The 20,913-nt window shown below is 35.5% G+C and overlaps 1 protein-coding gene across 3 annotated transcripts in view; it reads left to right on the top strand.

Moving 5' to 3' along the window:
• The window catches only part of FXYD6 (FXYD domain containing ion transport regulator 6), a 55,703-nt gene extending 35,756 nt beyond the window's left edge, over positions 1–19,947 (top strand). For all 3 annotated transcript variants that reach the window (XM_031960057.1, XM_012547154.3, XM_031960058.1), the window contains 7 exons: positions 6,032–6,097; positions 6,620–6,658; positions 6,812–6,886; positions 14,461–14,497; positions 16,123–16,172; positions 16,568–16,620; positions 18,081–19,947. In XM_031960057.1, coding sequence (XP_031815917.1) covers positions 6,032–6,097; positions 6,620–6,658; positions 6,812–6,886; positions 14,461–14,497; positions 16,123–16,172; positions 16,568–16,596 — 296 coding nt within the window. In that variant the 3' untranslated portion in view covers positions 16,597–16,620; positions 18,081–19,947. The remainder of the gene's footprint in view (positions 1–6,031; positions 6,098–6,619; positions 6,659–6,811; positions 6,887–14,460; positions 14,498–16,122; positions 16,173–16,567; positions 16,621–18,080) is intronic.
• Positions 19,948–20,913: the final 966 nt, after the last annotated feature.

The raw sequence follows: 20,913 nt of genomic DNA, 5'->3' as shown, positions 1-20,913 counted from the left end.
GTGTTACTACTGGGCTTATATCCCAAAGAGATCATAAAGAAGGGAAAGGGATCTGTATGTGCACGAATGTTTGTGGCAGCCCTCTTTGTAGTGGCTAGAAAATGGAAATTGAGTGGATGCCCATCAGTTGGAGAATGGCTGAATAAATTGTGGTATATGAATATTATGGAATATTATTGTTTTGTAAGAAATGACCAACAGGAAGATTTCAGAAAGGCCTGGAGAGACTTACACGAACTGATGCTGAGTGAAACAAGCAGGGCCAAAAGATCATTATATACTTCAACAACAATACTATATGATGACCAGTTCTGATGGACCAGGCCATCCTCAGCAATGTGATCAACCAAATCATTTCCAATGGAACAGTAATGAACTGAACCAGCTACACCCAGCGAAAGAACTCTGGGAGATGACTAAGAACCATTACATTGAATTCCCAATCCCCATATTTTTGCCTACCTGCATTTTTGATTTCCTTCACAGGCTAATTGTACAATATTTCAGAGTCTGATTCTTTTTTTTTTTTTAGCCTTATTTATGTTTTTTTTTCTTTTTTTTTATTTAATAGCCTTTTATTTATAGGATATATACATGGGTAACTTTACAGCATTAACAATTGCCAAACCTCTTGTTCCAATTTTTCACCTCTTACCGCTCCCCACCCTCTCCCTAGATGGCAGGATGACAGTAGATGTTAAATATATTAAATATAAATTACAACAATAAGTATACTTGACCAAAACGTTATTTTGCTGTAGAAAGAATCAGACTCTGAAATATTGTACAATTAGCTTGTGAAGGAAATCAAAATGCAGGTGTGCATAAAATAGGATTGGGAATTCAATGTAATGGTTTTTAGTCATCTCCAGAGTTCTTTTCTGGGCATAGCTAGTTCAGTTCATTACTGCTCCATTAGAAATGATTTGGTTGATCTCGTTGCCGAGGATGGCCTGGTCCATCAGAACTGGTCATCATATAGTATTGTTGTTGAAGTATATAATGATCTCCTGGTCCTGCTCATTTCACTCAGCATCAGTTCATGTAAGTCTCTCCAGGCCTTTCTGAAATTATCCTGTTTGTCATTTCTACAGAACAGTAATATTCCATAATTTCATATACCACAATTTATTCAACATTCTCCAACTGATGGACATCCATTCAGTTTCCAGTTTTAGCCACTACAAAAGGGCTGCCACAAACATTCGTGCACATACAGGTCCCTTTCCCTTCTTTATAATCTCTTTGGGATATAATCCCAGTAGTAACACTGCTAGATCAAAGGGTATGCACAGTTTGATAACTTTTTGAGTATAGTTCCAAACTACTCTCCAAAATGGTTGGATTCATTCACAACTCCACCAACAATGCATCAATGTCCCAGTTTTCCCGCATCCCTCCAACAATCATCATTATTTTTTCCTGTCATCTTAGCCAATCTGACAGGTGTGTAGTGGTATCTTAGAGTTGTCTTAATTTGCATTTCTCTGATTAATAATGACTTGGAGCATCTTTTCATATGACTAGAAAGAGTTTCAATTTCTTCATCTGAGAATTGTCTGTTCATATCCTTTGACCATTTTTCAATTGAGAGAATGGCTTGATTTTTTATAAATTAGAGTTAATTTCATATATTTTGGAAATGAGGCCTTTATCAGAACCTTTGACTGTAAAAATATTTTCCCAGTTTATTGCTTCCTTCTAATCTTGTCTGCATTAGTTTTGTTTGTACACAAACTTTTCAGTTTGGTATAATCGAAATTTTCTATTTTGTGATCAGTAATGATCTCTAGTTCTGCTTTGGTCATAAAGACCTTCCCCTTCCACAGGTCTGAGAGGTAAACTATTCTATGTTCCTCTAATTTATTAATAATTTCATTCTTTATGCCTAGGTCATGAACCCATTTTGACCTTATCTGGTACGCGTTAAGTATGGATCAATGCCTAGTTTCTGCCATATTAGTTTCCAATTTTCCCAGCAATTTTATCAAACAGTAAGTTCTTATCCCAAAAGCTGATCTTTCGCTTTGTCAAAGACTAGGTTGCTATATTTGTTGACTGTTTTATCCCTTGAACCTAATCTATTCCACTGATCAACTAATCTATTCCTTAGCCAATACCAAATAGTTTTGGTAACTGCTGCCTCACAATATAATTTAGATCTGGTACAGCTAAGCCACCATCATTTGATTTTTTTCATTAATTCCTTGAAATTTTAGACCTTTTGTTTTTCCATATGAACTTTGTTGTTATTTTTTCTAGGTCATTAAAATAGTTTTGAAGTCTGATTGGTATAGCTAAATAAATAGATTAGTTTAGGTAATATTGTCATCTTTATTATATTTGCTCGCCCTATCCAAGAGCATTTAATATTTTCCAATTGGTTAGATCAGACTAATTCTGTGTGAAAAGTGGTCTGCAATTTTGCTCATAAAGTTTCTGATTTTCCCTTGGCAGATAGATTCCTAAATATTTTATATTATCAGTAGTTACTTTAAATGGAATTTCTCTTTGTAACTCTGACTGTTGGATTTTGTTAGTGATATATAAGAATGCTGATGACTTATGTGGTTTATTTTATAACCAGCAACTTTGTAAAGTTGTGATTATTTCTAATAACTTTTAGCAGAATCTCTGGTCCTAAGTATACCATCATGTCATCGGCAAAGAGTGATAATTTGGCTTCCTCATTGCCTATTCTTATTCCTTTAATCTCTTTCTCAGCTCTTATTGCTATAGCTAGCATTTCTAATACAATATTAAATAGTAATGGTGATAGTAGGAAACCTTGTTTCACTCCAGATCTTATTGGGAATGGTTGCAGTTTGTCTCCATTACATATGATGCTTACTGATGGTTTTAAATAGATGCTGCTGATTATTTTAAGGAAAAGTCCATTTATTCCTATACTCTCAAGTGTTTTTAATAGGAATGGATGTTGGATTTTATCAAATGCTTTTTCTGCACTATTGAGATGATCATATGGTTTTTGTTAATTTGGTTATTAACATGGCCAATTATATTGATAGTTTTCCTAATATTGAACCAGCCCTGCATTCCTGGTATAAATCCTACTTGATCATAGTGTATTATCTTGGAGATGATTTTCTGTAGTCTTTTGCAATATCTTATTTAAGATTTTAGCATCAATATTCATTAGGAGATTGTCTATAATTTTCTTCTCGTTTTCAACCTACCTGGTTTAGGTATCAGTACCATGTCTGTGTCATAGAAGGAATTTGGTAGGACTCCTTCATTCCCTATTTTATCAAATAATTTATATAGCATTGGGGCCAATTGTTCTTTAAATGTTTGGTAAAATTCACATGTAAATCCATCTGGTCCTGGGATTTTTTCTTAGGAGTTGTTTAATTTCCTGTTCTATTTTTTTTCTGAAATGGGACTATTCAAGCAATTTACTTCCTCCTCTGTTAGTCTGGGAAGTTCTTTATTTTGAGGTAGTCATCCATTTCACTTAGGTTATCAAATTTATTGGCATAAAGTTGAGCAAAATAACTCCTTATTATTTCTCTAATTTCCTCTTCATTGGTGGAAAGTTCTCCCTTTTCACTTTTAAGAGTACTAATTTCATTTTCCTCCCTCCTTTTTCTAATCAGATTTACCAAAGGCTTATCTATTTTATTGGCTTTTTCATAGGACCAACTCTTAGTTTTATTAATTAGTTCAATAGTTTTTTACTTTCAATATTTTTAATTTCTCCTTTTAATTTTAGAATTTCCAATTTAGTATTTGATTGGGGTTTTAATTTGGTCTTTTTAGTTTTTTAGTTGCAAGCCCAATCCATTAATCTTTTCTTTCTTGTTTTATTCAAGTAAGCCTCTAAGGATATAAAATTCTCTATTACCGCTTTGGCTGCATCCCACAAATTTTAGGTATGATTTCATCATTGTCATTATCTTGAGTGAAATTATTAATTGTATCTATAATTTGTGCTTCACCCAATCATTCTTTTAAGATGAGATTGTTTAGTTTCCAATTACTTTTGGTCTATTTCCAACTTTTTGTTGAATGTAGCTTTTATTGCATCATGATCTGAAAAGAAAGCATTTACTATTTCTGCTTTCTTGCATTTAATTTTGAGGTCTTTATGTCCTAATATATGGTCAATTTTTGAATAGGTTCCATGAACTGCTGAAAAGAAAGTATATTGCCTTCTATCTCCATTCAATTTTCTCCAAAGATCCAGCATACCTAATTTTTCTAATATTCTATTTACTTCTTTAATTTCTTTCTTATTTGTTTTGTGGTTTGATTTGTCTACTTCTGAGAGTGCAAGGTTGAGATCTCCTACTATTACAGTTTTGTTGTCTATTTCTTCTTGCAACTCTCTTAACTTCTCCTTTAGGAAGTTGAGTGCCACACCACTTGGTGCATATATGTTTAATATTGATATTGCTTCGTTGTTTATGCTACCCTTTAGCAGGATGTAGTTTCCTTCCTTATCTCTTTTAATTAGATCAATTTTTACTTTTGCTTGATCTGAGATAAGGATTGCTACCCCTGCTTTGTCTGATTCTTTTTGTACAGCAAAATAATGGTTTGGTCATGTATACTTATTGTGTATCTAATTTATATTTTAATAATTTAACATCTACTGTTCATCCTGCCATCTGGGGGAGAGGGTGGAGGGTAAGAGGTGAAAAATTGGAACAAGAGGTTTGGCAATTGTCAATGCTGTAAAGTTACCCATACATATAACCTGTAAATAAAAGGCTATTAAATTTTAAAAAATAGTTTTGGGGGAGTCTGATTGGTATAGTGCTAAACAAATAGATTAGTTTAGGTAGTATTGTCATCTTTATTATATTTGCTTGCCCTATCCAAGAGCATTTAATATTTTTCCAGTTGGTTAGATCAGACTTAATTTGTGTGAAAAGTGGTTTGTAATTTTACTCATAAAGTTTCTGATTTTCCCTTGGCAGATAGATTCCTAAATCCTATCAGTAGTTACTTTAAATGGAATTTCTCTTTGAAACTCTGACCCCTTTGCTTTCTCTATCAAGTCCACTCCAATGATTATCTATGGTGTGACCTAGAGTTCCATAGTGCAAGTCTTCTTGGCTTCAACGGAGCCATTCTTCTACTTTTAGATAATGTGAATTTTGAGTAATCCCAGAAAAATGAGATACTTCTAATTGATTTCCATCAGATATCCTCCTTGTTTCTAAAATGTCCTGTTGTGGAGGTTTTCCTTCTTTATTAGAATCTTCCTTCATAGTCAGGAATTTGTTCTATAGATTATATTTTTGTAAGAAATGAAGAATGGAGACAAGACTTGCCTCTTCCTCAATGCTTTCATCTCCCTCCCCCCACCAGGAGTACTATTTCTTCCTCAGACCTCACAAAGCACGGATTAATTTGTCTCTGAGTTTATGATGCCCTCTTTTTAAAATTATAGTTTCATATGTAAATACCATGTCCTTACTATATTGCAAGCTTACCATTGGCAGAGATTGTGTGTGACTATACTGGTGATGTAGTGGTAAGAATGGCTGTCTTCTACACTGCAAGCTCTATGAGGAGAGAGATTATATCTTATTTATCTTCACATATCCCTCAGTACCTAGCATTGTGCCTCCTACAGAACAGTGCTTAACCTAAACCTTGTGGCTTCATGTGAATAACAGCATTATAAAGCATGAGAATCCTGACCAATGAATGTCATAAAATGCAAGGTATATAATAGTCAATCAACAACTCCAAGGAGCTTACAATCCAATTGGAGAAATAGAACATTCGCATATGAAAAAAAGAACAGATTATATAAAGACTCTGCAGAGTCTGCATTTAAATCCAGAAGCCTTGATTACAGGTCCAGATCTCTTGCCACCCCACCCTATCTGCTTTATATAATCTGTTCTTTTTTTCATATGCGAATGTTCTATTTCTCCAATTGGACTGTAAGCTCCTTGGAGGCAGGATCATGCCTTTTTCTTCTCCCAGCTGTGCTGATGATTAGCCTGAGGAGTCTTTAGATTGGAGTCACTTCTTTTCTTTCCTCTTTCCCCAGATACCACCATGGAGATGGTGCTGACCTTTCTATGTAGCCTATTGGTTCCTTTAGTCCTAGCCAGTGGTAAGTGGACTCTCCTGGGACCTGGGTGGACAAGGGAAGAGCCTATAGAACCTTGTATGCTCCAGAGCTGCTGGATGTTGCCATATATAGCCTGGGTACTTACCCCCTGAGCAGGGGCTGGGAATAGGATACAGCTTCTATGATGAAGCTCAGGACTGGTCAATTTCTCCCTCCTTTCTTCCATTCCTCCTTCAGACACTTAATAATAATTAAGTATTGTGTCCCTGGGCAAGTCAGAGAAAAAAGAAGGAAGGGAGGGAGGGAGGAAGGAATGGAGGAAAGAATGGAGGGTATATTTTTCTATAACAGAAAAAAAGGTTAAGAACTCCTGGAGTAGATGAAAACTCTGAAATTTTTTCCAATGCAAATATTCTGTGATTATGAAACAGAGCCACCTTTTCCCATTGACAGCACAGGGTTGACATGAGGTAATTTCTGTGAAAATGCTGTATAATCATAAATGCTCTATAAATGAATTGTTATTCTCCTTTCCTCATGATTTTGCTTGTATTGTTTTTCCAGCTGCTGATCAGAAAAAAGAACAAGATCCTTTTCATTATGGTGAGCATCCTTTGGGGTGGTAAGGGGCTTTAAGAAGAGTTTGAGGGAAGGTTTTTTTGGGAGTTTGGTGAACAACCTGAAGACGGAGCAGGAAATGCCTGCTTGTATTTTTCACCTTCCCTTTTCATTCATATCTGGTTGCTTCTTCTACAGATTACCAGAGTTTGAGGATTGGAGGCTTGGTGTTTGCTGTGGTCCTGTTTTCAGTTGGGATCCTCCTTATCCTGAGTAAGTGATAAAAGGGAAAGTGAGAAAATAAAATCCCTCACCTCCCAGCCCCATAATGGGTACCCTTTTAGAACTCAGGGCTCAATTGTTCCTTCACCTGAATGGGTTGGTAGGACCAGATCCCTCTTAGAGAAGCTCTGTGCTATTCTGGAGAATATTAGACTTGCAGTTAAGAACTCAGATTCCTTCCTATAACACTAACTAGCTTTGTGACTACAGGCAAATAAATCCCTTACCTCTCTGATCCTCTATATTCTTATCCATAAAATGCCTGTAAGACATATTTCACACAGCTTATAGGATAAAGTGAAATGATATTTTAAAAATACTTTACAGGCTTTAAAATGCTGTTCAAATTTCAACTATTATTATAACTAACATTTATATACCTTTTTTAAAATTTGTAAAGTATTTTTCACCCTCACAATAACATTATAAAGCAAGAGCTATTATTTTTCATCCTCATTTTATAAGTGAGGAAACTGAGACTGAGAAAAGCAAAGTGTTTTGCCCAGGACTAGATGGCTAGTAAATGTCTGGGGCAGAATTTCTGGCAGAAAATCCAGTGATCTATTAACTGTAATTTGTTATTGTTATTGCTTTTATTATTATTGCCACAATAGAACTTGTTTCCTCCTGTAGTTGGAATGTCTTCTCTATGTCGCTTGAAATCCTACTCATCACTTAAGGCCCAGCTCAAATTTGACTCTTGTGAAGCCTTCCCTGATCACCACTCATAGAGGTTTCTCCTTCTTCTAAACTCCTCTTGTTTTAATGGTCTAGTTCAGTGGTTCCCAAACTCTTTGGGGTATGGAGAAGCCTGTTTAGCATTTAAAAAGTCACATAGCTACCTGTGGAAACAATTTTTTATTAGCATTCATTAATTGAGAAAACACTAAATGGCAAAAAGCTGCTCTGAGTTCAATAACTTGTAAAGTGAATCTGCACTACATTAATCTCAGGAACATCTAGAAACATAGAAAAAAAAAGGATACTCATATGTGATATGGGCAGCGAGGTTGTGCAGTAGATAAGAGTGCTGAATCTGAAGTCAGAAAGACTCATCTTCCTGAATTCAAATCTGGCCTCAGACCCTCACTGGCTGTGTGAGCCTGGGCAAGTCCCTTAATCCTATTGTCTCAGTTTCCTTACCTATAAAATAAGTTGGAGAAGGAAATCACACACTCTTCCCATAAGTTTCCAAGAAAAACCCAAAAGGAACCATGAAGAATCAGCTATGATTGAATTGACTGAAAAAAACAAAATACTCCTCCTTTTTTTCAACTACATGTTCTTGTGAGTCCAGATTTTCTTCATATACCTCAACCCAAATAACAGATGGCAACAGATTGACTGTAGGAACAGATATGAGAATCCTGCTACCTTCTAACAAGGCAGACATTAGAGATTTGCAAAAATATGCAAAACAATGCCAATTGAATTTTTTTGTTGTTTTGGAAAGTAGTTATTTTTATATGTAGTTATGCAACTATAGTTATATATATAAACACATATATAACTATTATGAAATATATATCACTTGTGTTAGTATATAATGGATTTGTTATTTTACATTAATATATATATTTTAAAAATGTATCAATTTTAATTTCCAGTATTATAAATATGGATTCATATAATCCAAATAAATACAAGCTACTTACCAATAATTTTTAAGAGCACAAATGAGTCCTGAAACCACAAATCTTGGGAAGACAAGATCAAAGATGGTGATGGTGATGATTAACATTTATATAGTATTTTAGGTTTTACAGTACCTTTTATACATATTAGCACATGAAAAGATAAATAAGAGTGCAGGATAAGGCAATCTAGGAGCCAAGGAGTTATTGTAAGGAGACTCTGAATCCATAAAGAATTGGCCTCCCATTCAGGAAGATCTAATTTCAGGTTCTGCCTTTGTAAGCTTTGTGGTTCTAACAGTGCAGCCTAAGCCAGTCATTCAGGCAACTTTCCTTTTTTTATATAAAGCTTTTTATCTTCAAAACATATGCACGGATAATTTGACAACACTGACCTTTGCATAGCCTTCTGTTTCATATTTTCTCCTCCTTTCCCCCACCCCCTCCTGTAGATGGCAATCAATCCAATATACATCAAACATGTTAAAATATATGTTAAATCCAATATGTATAAATATATTTATACAAATTTTTTACACTGTGGGTCATGACCACATAAATAAATGTAGGGGTGATGAAAATTTTGGCAGCAATAAAAGGCATCAAATATTCTACCAAGAATATTTTTACATAAAGAAAAATAATGTAAAAATGAACAAACATCCATTTCATTAGCATGCAAATTTGCTTTCATCTTTAATAAGTTGTAAATTTATATGTTGTAAAATTATAAGTATGCCAAAGAATTGTTTTAAAATAAATTTCTTTATTATTTATTATCAGTAAATGTTTGATTTCTATACCTGTATACCTGGGGTCACATAAGAATTTCTTGGGCAAAAAGGGGTCACATATGGAAAAATTTTAAGAAGCCCTACTGTAGAACAGAGGTCTCATACAGACAACTTTATAACACACTGGACTTGAACTGGATTAAAATGTCATTAGGAAATCTTTAACACAATAATTAAAATATATAAAATTTTATTTATTTATTTTTAATAGCCTTTTATTTACAGGATATATGCATGGGTAACTTTACAATATTAACAATTGCCAAACCTCTTGTTCCAATTTTTCACCTCTTACCCCCCCACCCCCTCCCCTAGATGGCAGGATGACCAGTAGATGTTAAATATATGAAAATATAAATTAGATACACAATAAGTATATATGACCAAAACGTTATTTTGCTGTACAAAAAGAATCAGACTCTGAAATATTGTATAATTAGCTTGTGAAGGAAATCAAAAATGCAGGTGTGCATAAATATAGGGATTGGGAATTCAATGTAATGGTTTTTAGTCATCTCCCAGAGTTCTTTTTCTGGGCATAGCTGGTTCAGTTCATTACTGCTCCATTGGAAATGATTTGGTTGATCTCGTTGCTGAGGATGGCCTGGTCCATCAGAACTGGTCATCATATAGTATTGTTGTTGAAGTATATAATGATCTCCTGGTCCTGCTCATTTCACTCAGCATCAGTTCGTGTAAGTCTCTCCAGGTCTTTCTGACATCATCCTGTTGGTCATTTCTTACAGAACAGTAAAATATATAAAAATTTAACATGGATAATGTTACTATGTGGGTTTCTAAGTCAATAGCTGACCAGCAGGAATCCTTTTGTATGATTTAGTAGCCATTGTTTTTATTTGAATTTGGCATCTAGGTTCAAGATTGCCTTTGATACATATAACCTTTGGCAGATCAGTTAAACTCTTACTGCTCTTTGCAATTCAAATATTATAAATTGCAGAGAAAGTATTTCCTCATCTGGGAATTTCTACCATAATGAAATCACAGTACTTACTCTGGTTTAGGATTAGACCTGTGAGTTCATGGGGAGAGGGAATGCCCAGCAAGACACCCATTGTCAATGCAGATCAGCACAGGAATAATCCTGTGATTATTCTTTGGAAAGTTGCATGATAGCCTTTTCATAGTGGCAAGAAACTGGAAACTGAGTGGATGCCCATCAGTTGGAGAATGGCTGAATAACTTATCTGTAAATGTTATGTAATATTATTATTCTATAAGAAACAATCAGGAGAATGATTTCAGAGAGGCCTGGAGAGACTTACATGAACTGATGCTAAGTGAAATGAGCTGAACCAGGAGAGCATTGTACATGGCAATATCAATATTATATGATGATCAATTCTGATAGACGTGGTTCTTTTCAATAATGAGATGACTGAGACCAGTTCCAGTCCTCTTGTGATAAAGAGAGCCATCTATACCCAGAGAGAGAACTGTGGGAACTGAGGATGGATCACAACTCCCAACTGGAATATCAGTATTTGGGTGTCTAACATATTTAGGTACTAATTACATATTTATTGGTTAGATCACAGGATTTAGAATATAAGGTTATAATATAAAGATTTAGAATATAAAGTTATAAGAAATAATCTTAGAGATCTTCTAATCAAATCATTTAATTGTATAGATGTAGAAAAAAGATTAAGTGACCCAGAGTGGTTTTGCATAGTGAGCACTAGATGTAGCATTAGTTCAAGGCTCAAATCCCAGCACTACCCTAGCAACCTGTGTGATACATGCCTACCTGTATAATAAAGGGCTTGAAGTGGATGACTTCCTTTGCTCTTCCAGCTCTAAATTCTTGATTCTATGAGTTAAAAATAACTTGCCCAAATGTTAGAGAGGAGGTGACTAATCAACACTAACCTGAAAAATGGAAAATAAAAAATAAAAATCTTTACAGTATATTTTGCTGTCTGAACTTTAAATGGCCAGTGCACTTAAGTGGGTTGCAATGGAATAAGGGTTGAGAAAAACAGGTGAACTAAAACGATACAGCATGTGCTATTACTTGGTTTTATTTTTCTAAGAGTGGGAGTAATTTGTACTAAGACATACATAGTTTCTCTTGCTTTATTTCCCATAACAGACAATGGCATATCTGTATGAGACAGTGAACAAGGTATGGATGGGATGGAACATAGGAGAGAGAAAGTTAATAGCATAGAAGGGGACAAAACCTATCTGTACCCGTGGCCTCAAAAGCACTATTCTTAAGTATTTGAGGGAGAAATGGATGTTGTAAGGGAAAGAATATTTTTTAAGGAATAAATGAACCTTTTCTTAATATTAAAAATATCATATATATTAATGGTATTTAATTTTTCCAAATACATGCAAAGATAATTTCCAGCATTCACTTTGCACAACCTTGTGTTCTAAAATTTTCTCTCTCTTCCCTGCCCCCAAGACAGTAAGCAATCAGATATCAGTTAAACATGTACAGATCTTCTAAATATTTTTTCATATTTGTCATGCTGTGCAAGAACCAGATCAAAAGGGAAAAAATGAGAAAAAAGGGAAAAAACCCCAAGTAAACAGCAACAAAAAGGTGAAAATACTATGCTTTGATCTACATTCAGTTTTCATAGTCCTCTCTCTGGATGTGGATGGCTCTTTCCATCCCAGATCTATTGGAATTGCCTCGAATCACCTCATTGTTAAAAAGAATCTCATCCATTACAGTTGATCATCACATAATCTTATTGTTACTCTATATAATGTTCTCTTGGTTCTGCTCACTTCACTTATTATCAGTTCATGGAAGTCTTTCCAAGCTTTTTCTAAAATCAGCCTGATCATTATTTCTTATAGAACAATGATATTGTAATGGAAAGAATATAGAACCAGAGAGTTAGGTCTGGGTTCTAGATCTAATTCTGATATAAACTACTTTTGTTTCATAGTACAAATCACTTTTTATTTCGGGGCATTAATTTCCTTGAGTGTAAATGGAATTAGACTTAGGGGATCTCTTAAGTGTCTCCCATTTTTAACTTTATATAATTCTGTGAGCTAAAGCCAAAACAATAAAAGCAGAGTTGTGGAGTTGCAAGGGATTCCAGAAGCCATCTAATCCAACACATACCTGAACAAGAATCACCTTTTTGATATAATTAATGACCATTCAAACTCTGTTTGAAGGCCGCTGGGGAAACTCACTGCCCTCTAAGATGACATAACATTTTTTAGATAGCTTTAAATATTAGCAAGTTTGGGTTCTTTTACATTTGAAATCTGTAACTTCTATCCATTACTCCTGGGGCCAAAGCATAGTAAATCTGATTTCTCTTCCAAATGACAGTAATTTATTTATTTTTGCCTTGCCTATCTTTTTTTTTTAATAATAGCTTTTTCCCCAAAACACATGCAAAGATAATTTTCAACATTCACCCTTGTGTTTCAAATTTTTCTCTCTCCTTCCTTCCTCTACCCCCTCCACTAGATAGCAAGTAATCCAATATAGGTTAAACATGTACAATTCTTTTTTTTAATTGAAGTTTTTTCTTTTCAAAATATATGCAAGGATAATTTTTCAACATTGACCCATGAAAAAACCTTGTGTTTCAATTCTTTCCCCTTCTCCCAAAACCCTCCCCTAGATGGCATGTAATCTAATATATGATAAACATGGTAAAAATATATGTTAAATCCAATATAGGCTACATATTCACACAATTATGTTGTTTCACAAGAAAAGTCAAATCAAAAAGTAAAAAAAAAAAATAGAGAAAGAAAATAAAATGCAAGCAAACAATAGAAAAGTGAAAATTTTATGTTGTGAACCACACTCGGTTCCCACAGTCTTCTCTCTAGGTGTAGATAGCTCTCTCCATCACAAGTCCATTGGAATTGGCCTGAATTATCTCATTGTTGAAAAGAACCACATCCATCATAACTGACCATTGCATAATCTTGTTGTTTCCATGTATAATGATCTCCTGGTTCTGCTCATTTCACTTAGCATCAGCTCATGTAAGTCTCTCCAGGCCATTCTGAAATCATCCTGCTGATTGTTTCTTATATATTAATAATACTCAATAACATTCATATACCATAATTTATTCAGCCATTATTCAACTGATGGGCATCCACTTAGTTTCTAGTTTCTTGCCACTATAAAAAGGGCTGCCACAAACATTTTTGCACAAAAAATGTGCAATTCTTCTAAACATATTTCCACATTTATCATGTTGCCCAAGAAAAATCAGATCAGAAGGGAGAAAAACGAGAAAGAAAAAAAACAAGCAATAATAACAAAAAAAGTGAAAAACTATGTCATAATTCACATTTAGACCCCATAGTCCTCTCTCTGGATGCAAATAGCTCTCTTTATCACAAGCATATGACAATCTTTTAAATCAAGGCTTTTTAAACTTTTTCTATTTGCATCCCCTTTATGCCAGAGACATTTTTACTCAGCTCCAGGTATGTAATTATATAAAATAGGTATTCAAATCAAATATTTACTGATAATAAACCACAAAAATATTTATTTTAAGCAATTCATTGGTATACATATAATTTTATAATTAAAGATGAAAGCAATTTTACATACTACTAAGATAGATACACTTTTTTATTTTTACGTAAAGAATTAAATTTTGGTAGAATATTTGATACTGCAGGACATAGAGTATTCAAAAACTTTTTACTATTGCTAAATTTTTTGTGACCCCCACATTTAGTTATGTGATCCTATATGGGGCATAAGAATCTTTGCTTAAAATACTTTGAAGAGAGTTAAAATGTCTCCTTTAATTCTTCTCAGAGTTAAAAATCCTAATTCCTTCCATTTATGTTCATATGATATGGCTTTAAGTTGTGTTACTATCTTGGTTGTTCCTTTGAGAAGTGGACATTTCTTTGGTCTTTGAGAAATGGACATTTGGAAAATGTCTGTGTCTGTTCCAACAGTTATTGTTGGCTTCTTCTCAGTATCCCAGATGCACTTCAGATTGATAATTTCTTTTCTTGATGTAATACCCACAACCCAGCACAGTTGTGGCCCTGGGGGCAAAATATATTGAGAGTCTCATCTACTACAATCTGAGACTTGGATGACTGGATTTTTTTTTTTTTTTTTTTTTTTTTATCATTTTCCTCTTAGGTCGGAGATGCAAGTGCAGCTTCAATCAGAAGCCCAGGTAATACATGGTGAAGTCTGAAATGATTGGGGAAAAACTTGCTATAATCAGTTTGATCCCAAGTATTTCTACCTTTCTAAATCAGTGACAAAGACAGGAAGTGGGCTGAAGTTTTTGTAGTGAAGATGGTGAGAGGATAGAACTTCATCTTCATTTAATTTGTGGGAAGTAAGATCTGCTATCTTGAAGCTGGAACACACAGGACAATTCAGTCAGGGAATGGAATTGGCTTTAAAGAGTATATATTTCCATTTTTGCCAATCTCCCTTCTCTTTGGCTTGGGACCTTTCTTAGAGGAACACCACCAATGTTCAGGAGCATTGGCTGTCTTGAGTTCTAAGGTGCCTGGGAGACCATTTCAAAGAATCGTGTTTCTTCCTCTTCCTTAGACAGACTAACTTTTCAAATCAGCCAGAGAAGGATCCAGTGAATCCTGGCATTGTAAGCCTGTGATATACTCTCCTATGCATATAGAAGCAGAGCAATTGTTGGGTATCTATGCCAGGAAAAATAATGGGAATAGAGTAGAGATGGTTGTATCTAGAGGAAATGGAACTAATTAGGAGGGGCAGGTTGTACAAGCTGAAAAATTCCCTTGGGAGTATGGTGAGTAAATGTAATAAAGAGAGACTGAAGTTATAGATCCTGAGTTTATTAATAATGGTAAATATAATTGTGAATAAAGTGGGTTACTCTGACTTTAGTAAAGTCAGCAATCCCCAAAGGAGGAAGGAACTTCCTTTATTAACATACAACAAAGAAAGGGTTTTGTGAGAAGTGGAGAAAAGATGATAGGTTATAGGATTGGGGCAGAAACGTTATTATGATTATCTATACTGAGAAAGGTGAACTGGATTAGATAAGACTAATCACTCCCCTCTCTTAACTATTGAGAAATGTTAATTGCCTTCTGGGGCTCATCTCTGTCTTGTGATCTTTGCTAGGGCATTCCAACTAACAGACTTGCTGTCTACTTGGAGATTAAAATCTCTCTTTAGTATGTAAAAACAGGAAAGGACAGACAACTTATCTTTTGCAAATGGAGATTTTGAGAGGCTAAACAAATGGATATGTATGAAGTATTCTAGGGGTACCAGCATGAGAGTGAACAACCTTTCTTTTAAACTAACTTTAAGCTATAGCTCAGCTGGATTCTTAAACTGAGCTGAAGCCAGCTGGATACAGATCCAGTTATAAAATTAATACAATAGAAATCAATGTAATAAAAGTCAATATAACATGAAGGTAATAATTAATTTTGATTTTTTTCATAGAAAACAACTATAAAAGAGAGAGCCACAGGACAACAAGGACTGTCTGTTATTTTGTGCCCCCCAAAAATGCCTTACATGTTTTAAAAAATGCTGAATAAATGTCTGTTGACTGACTGATTTTGAAAGTTTTTGACCAGATATGTTCCATGATCTTTGAGAAATGGACATTTGAAAAATGTCTGTATCTGTTTCATCAGTTTCTGTTGGTTTCTTCTCAGTATCCCAATGTACCCTGCTCTTATGTGTCTGTAATCTTCTCCCTGGGTTGTTTTGGTCTGTCAGAGAATCTGTAGTTTAAGGAAAGGATTCTCTGAGAACCATGGGCCAATGTTATTATGTCTTCTCTTTCAGAGCTCCTGGGGATGAGGAAGCCCAGGTGGAGAACCTGATCACCTCAAATGGTAACTTTTGACAGTTACCTGGTCACAATGGAGTTAAGGGGATGTAGAAAAGTGGTTTAAAAAAGAAGATGAAGAACATAGTAAAAAAAAATCTCCCCCCCCCCCAAAATAATCCCTAGGAGTTTTGTATGTAGCAAGTCACTGGGAGGTATGTGTGTGTGTGTGTGTGTGTGTGTAGGGAGGTAGGATAGGGAAGCCCTCTTCAAGGCTGGCTTGGTGTATCCCCACAAGTCACCAGCAGCACCTCTGGCAAGTCACTTTTGCTGTCTCCTATCCCCTTCCCACCTATGAAAGCAAAAATCAAATCTCATTTTAGTCAGACAGTGGTATAGCCTGGCAGTGCCTCCCTGCTGGTCAGACTGTATTATGCTTTATGCTTTTTTTTTCCTTTTCAGCCACAGAACCACAGAAAGTGGAGAACTGAGATGTGCAGCCATCAGACAAAATGGTGAGCCCTCTCCCTACCTCCTCTCCCAGCTTATGATGGCAGTTAGTCAGGGGATGTCAAAGTAAACCCCTAGAGAGAGACAGTCTTATACTAATATCTGAGAGAGTTGGGGGAAGGCAATAGAAGAGAATGGAACTAGAGGGGTCTTCTCCTGAGGGAATTCTGAGTCTGAGAGGAAAGGCTAACTGCTGGCAAACTCTGAGTGCTGAAATGTGTGACTGCAGTTAATTCTCTGGCCCTGTACAAGTAGGGGACTCTAAATAATCCAAAATTTTGTTAATGAGGAGTTAGCAGTGATTCTATATATTTGTCATTTTTTGAAGCTTTTGAAGAATTGCATACTTGAATGCAATAAACACCTAATACTGAAGCTATACTGAAAACAACCTTTCTTTGAAGATTCACAAAGCACTTTGAGTGGGTTCTTAAGGACATTTCAGAACTAACTGGAAGAATACTGAACAGGAGATCTGGATTTGAGCCCTGTCCCTTATACTAACCACAGACAAATTCTTTTGCTTCCCTATGCCTCAGTTTCTTCCTTGGTAAAATATAAATAATGTCAATTATACAGCAATTTGTCCTTCATATATATGATACAGAGTTGCATATGTGACAGTTTCTACTGTTATAATATTAAGTAAATCAGATTTTATTATAATCAAAATGTCATATGGTTATCAACATTCACCTATTTAAAAATAATATCTATTGTCTCCTCTCTATTCCACAAAGTTGGCCATTTCATAGATATGGAAACTGAAGCCCAGAAAAGTTGAATGATTGCAGATCTATAATTAGGATAAAAGTCATAATTTTGCTCCAAAGTAGCAAATATCCAAACTTTCTTTCCCAACACAGACTTGCATATGATCTCTTTTTAACATAGTATTTAATTCTCTAAATACATATATAGTTTTCATCATTAATTTTCATACAACTTTGTGTTCCAAATTTTTTCTGCCTCCCTCTCTTACCTCCCTGCTCCCCAAGACAGCAAGCAATCTGATGTACGTTAAATATGTATAGTGATAGTGTGAAAGAAAGTAGGTTTCAGGTGAGGAGATTTAGTCCCCTGAGACCTACTTTCTTCCACATGATCAATGCATATACCACATACAAAGTGCTTTACAAACCTAAAAGTGCAATATCATATGCTGCTGTTTATCATTTTTTGGTTGTGTCGAATTCTTTATAACCCCATGTGAGGTTTTCTTGACAAAGAATGGCTTGCCATTTCGTCCCCCAGCTTACTTTACAGATGAGGAAACTGAGGTAAACAGGGTTAAGTGACTTAACAATGGGTCAGCTAGAAAATGTGAGGTCATATTTGAACTCACAAAGATGATTCTTCCTGACTTCCTGACTCCACTTAGTACTCTATTCATCGCACCACCTTGATGCTCTTACTATACATACTACAAAATCAAAAGAAGTGTTTTTCTCCTCTCTTTTCACAGCCACCAATCCCTAAAGATCACTGCGCAATACCATAGATGCCAACAGTGATGCTTGAAAAACCTGGAAACCACAGCAACAAAAGCTTTCCCAGGAAAAATCAAGAAGTCATGTGTTCATTCCCGTCCATTTCCTCCAAAAGTGGTTCCTCCAAAAGAAGTCTGGTGACTTCTAATTCTTGTTCCTGTTACCCTATTGTCCTGTCTGACTTGTGTGATGTGTATGTGTGTGATTGGTCAATATGGTCTTTGTGACTCTGTGTTTGTGGATGATATTGTGTCCCTAGTAAAACTTGGATTAATTTTCCCCAAGGTCAGGAGTTAGAAAATCCACCCACCACCATGGTCTCCTCTTCCTATCTACTCTCCTCCCACCCTGCTCAGAGAAGGCTGCTGTTTCCCAAGGAGACAAGCAGTTCTTTTCCTTGATTTGTATGGATAAGGAAGGGCAGGGTATACATTTCTGACTACTTTGAGTCTCCCAGAGGATGGCAACATAGGTGTTATATGCAATGGTCTTAGTTGTAGTCTTTTATCTCTCCTGCTTCTTCCCCACCTGTAACAGCTGCATATTCTGCCCTTCAGCTTGGTCTGAGGATACCTAAACACTTGTTATAAGCCCAAGGCAACTTAGAGCTGCAGCTTTTGCTTCTGTGGGAAGAAGGGTAGCACTTGGCCGTTTCTTAGAATCATGGATACTGAGATGCCATCTAGCTAACTCCTCAAATAGTGCAATAATTCCTCCTACAGTAGTCTTGACATCTAACTCCTGCATGTGCACTTTGAGAGACAGGAAGCTGGCAATTGTTCAAAGCAGATTGTGACATTATTGGATTGTTTTAATTGTTGAAGAGTTTTCCTTTCTATTTTGAATCAAAATCAACTTGCCTTGAAGCCATCAAGAGTCTGTCCTTTATTTCTGATCTTTTCCTTGATAACAACCCCTATCATGGTCCTACATTTGCCATCTCCCAAGCTGAGGAAAGCCTGAATGTCATAGTGACATTTAGATAAAGCCTCTGTCTTTCCTCCCTAACCCCCATCCTCTACCCCAAAGTGGAGGTGTTGAGATTCTATGGATAGTCTCAGCTTGATTTTCAGAATCTTAGCAATAGCCCCAGTATTTCTGAAGCCTAATATAGTTCCCAAATCCAAATCTTGCTCTTAGGATCTTAATTTCCTTCACCTGGTGTCAGCTGAACTCCAAACTACTGTCCTTTAGTATGAAATGTGGGCCGTGGCAGGAATTGCTTATTGTGGTTTAATGGGGGTGTTTGGTCTCACCCTGTCTGAAGTTTACCTAACCCTTATTATCATTTTTTTCTGATATGAGGGAACAGCACTAGAGGGGAAACTAAAGTTGGGGAAAGACAAAGTGTGGAGTTCAGGGGTGGCAGAAAGGAGGAGAAGGGAAGAGAAGAAAAGAGAAGAGAAGAAGGAGGAGGAGGAGGAGGAGGAGGAAGAGGAGAGAGAATATTGATATTAATCAAGGCATCTCCCTATATGCCTTTTTCTCTGTTTCAGTCCTTTTGTGCTTGCAGTGCACACTGCCTCATGTACTCAGAATGTTGGTGGTGATGGTAGCTTACTTAGGTGGAGATTGCATGATGTGGCTGTTTATTTTATCTTTTCACAAATCTAGTCCTTTTTGCCCAAATGTGCATCAAAAATGATGAGATCTTAAGTATTGTAATATGAATGAAAAAAAAAAAAAAAAAAGGCCACAACCTGCCTCCTTACCACCTTTGTGTTCTTGTGGAAATTGAGCAAACTGTATTGCTGTGATCAAAGACTGTTGTATTCTGTATTGTGATTTAGATTCTCCTAAAGCAAAAAAAAAAAAAAAGAATAAAATATCATTTCTATCCTAGAGGCTCTCAGACTTATTTATTTATATTTATTTTTGTAGAAGTTACTCATGTATTGGGGAATGCTTCGATTAAAGGGCCAATTGGTCTTTGCTTAGGAAAGAATTTAATAAATGTGATTACTGAGCTTCTATTAAGAGAGGTGTGGTATGAAAGCTAGGCAAATGCTTCAAAAAGATTAAGAAGATTCTTCAGACAATAAGCTGATAAACCTGCCTTCTCTTTTTTTTAATGTTTATTTTTTTAAATTTATTTATTTAATAGCCTTTTATTTACAGGTTATATGCATGGGTAACTTTACAGCATTAACAATTGCCAAACCTTTTGCTCCAATTTTTCACCTCTTACCCCCCACCCCCTCCCCCAGATGGCAGGATGACCAGTAGATTAAACCTGTCTTCTAATTTATGACAAAATTTTAGAACATGCTATTAAGAAGATAGGTTATGACCATTTTGAAAGAGAATTGGACATTAAAAGCTAGCATGCATTCGTTTAAGTCAGGCTATACTTGAAGAATCTCATTATTTATTATAATAACCTAGATAGGGTTATTCATCTGTCATAGGGAAAATAACATGACTATAGTATATTTGTGTTTCATCAAGGTATTTAATAAAGGCCTCAGAATGTTCTTTTGGACAAGAGAGATGTGAACTATAGTATAGTTGGGGGTAAGGCTCAAAATAGGTTGAATCAAGGCGTTCTGGTAAACGAGAAGCGATGTCAATCTCCTCTTCATTAGTAATAGTTGTCATGTGCTGAGTGAAACAAATAGAACCAGGAATGCAGTGTACACAGCAATAGCAAGATGATGTGATGATCAACTATGAAAGACTTGGTTCTTCTCAGCAGTTTAGTGACCCAAGGCAATCCCACTTTGTATAAAAAATGTCATCTGTATCTAGAGAGAAAACTCTGGAGAATGAATGTAAACCAACACATGCCATGTTCACTTTATTTTTCTT

This window comes from Sarcophilus harrisii, chromosome 3 (assembly GCF_902635505.1).
Source record: "Sarcophilus harrisii chromosome 3, mSarHar1.11, whole genome shotgun sequence".
NCBI classification, from domain to species: domain Eukaryota; kingdom Metazoa; phylum Chordata; class Mammalia; order Dasyuromorphia; family Dasyuridae; genus Sarcophilus; species Sarcophilus harrisii.
This window is presented reverse-complemented; position numbering and strand designations above follow the sequence as displayed.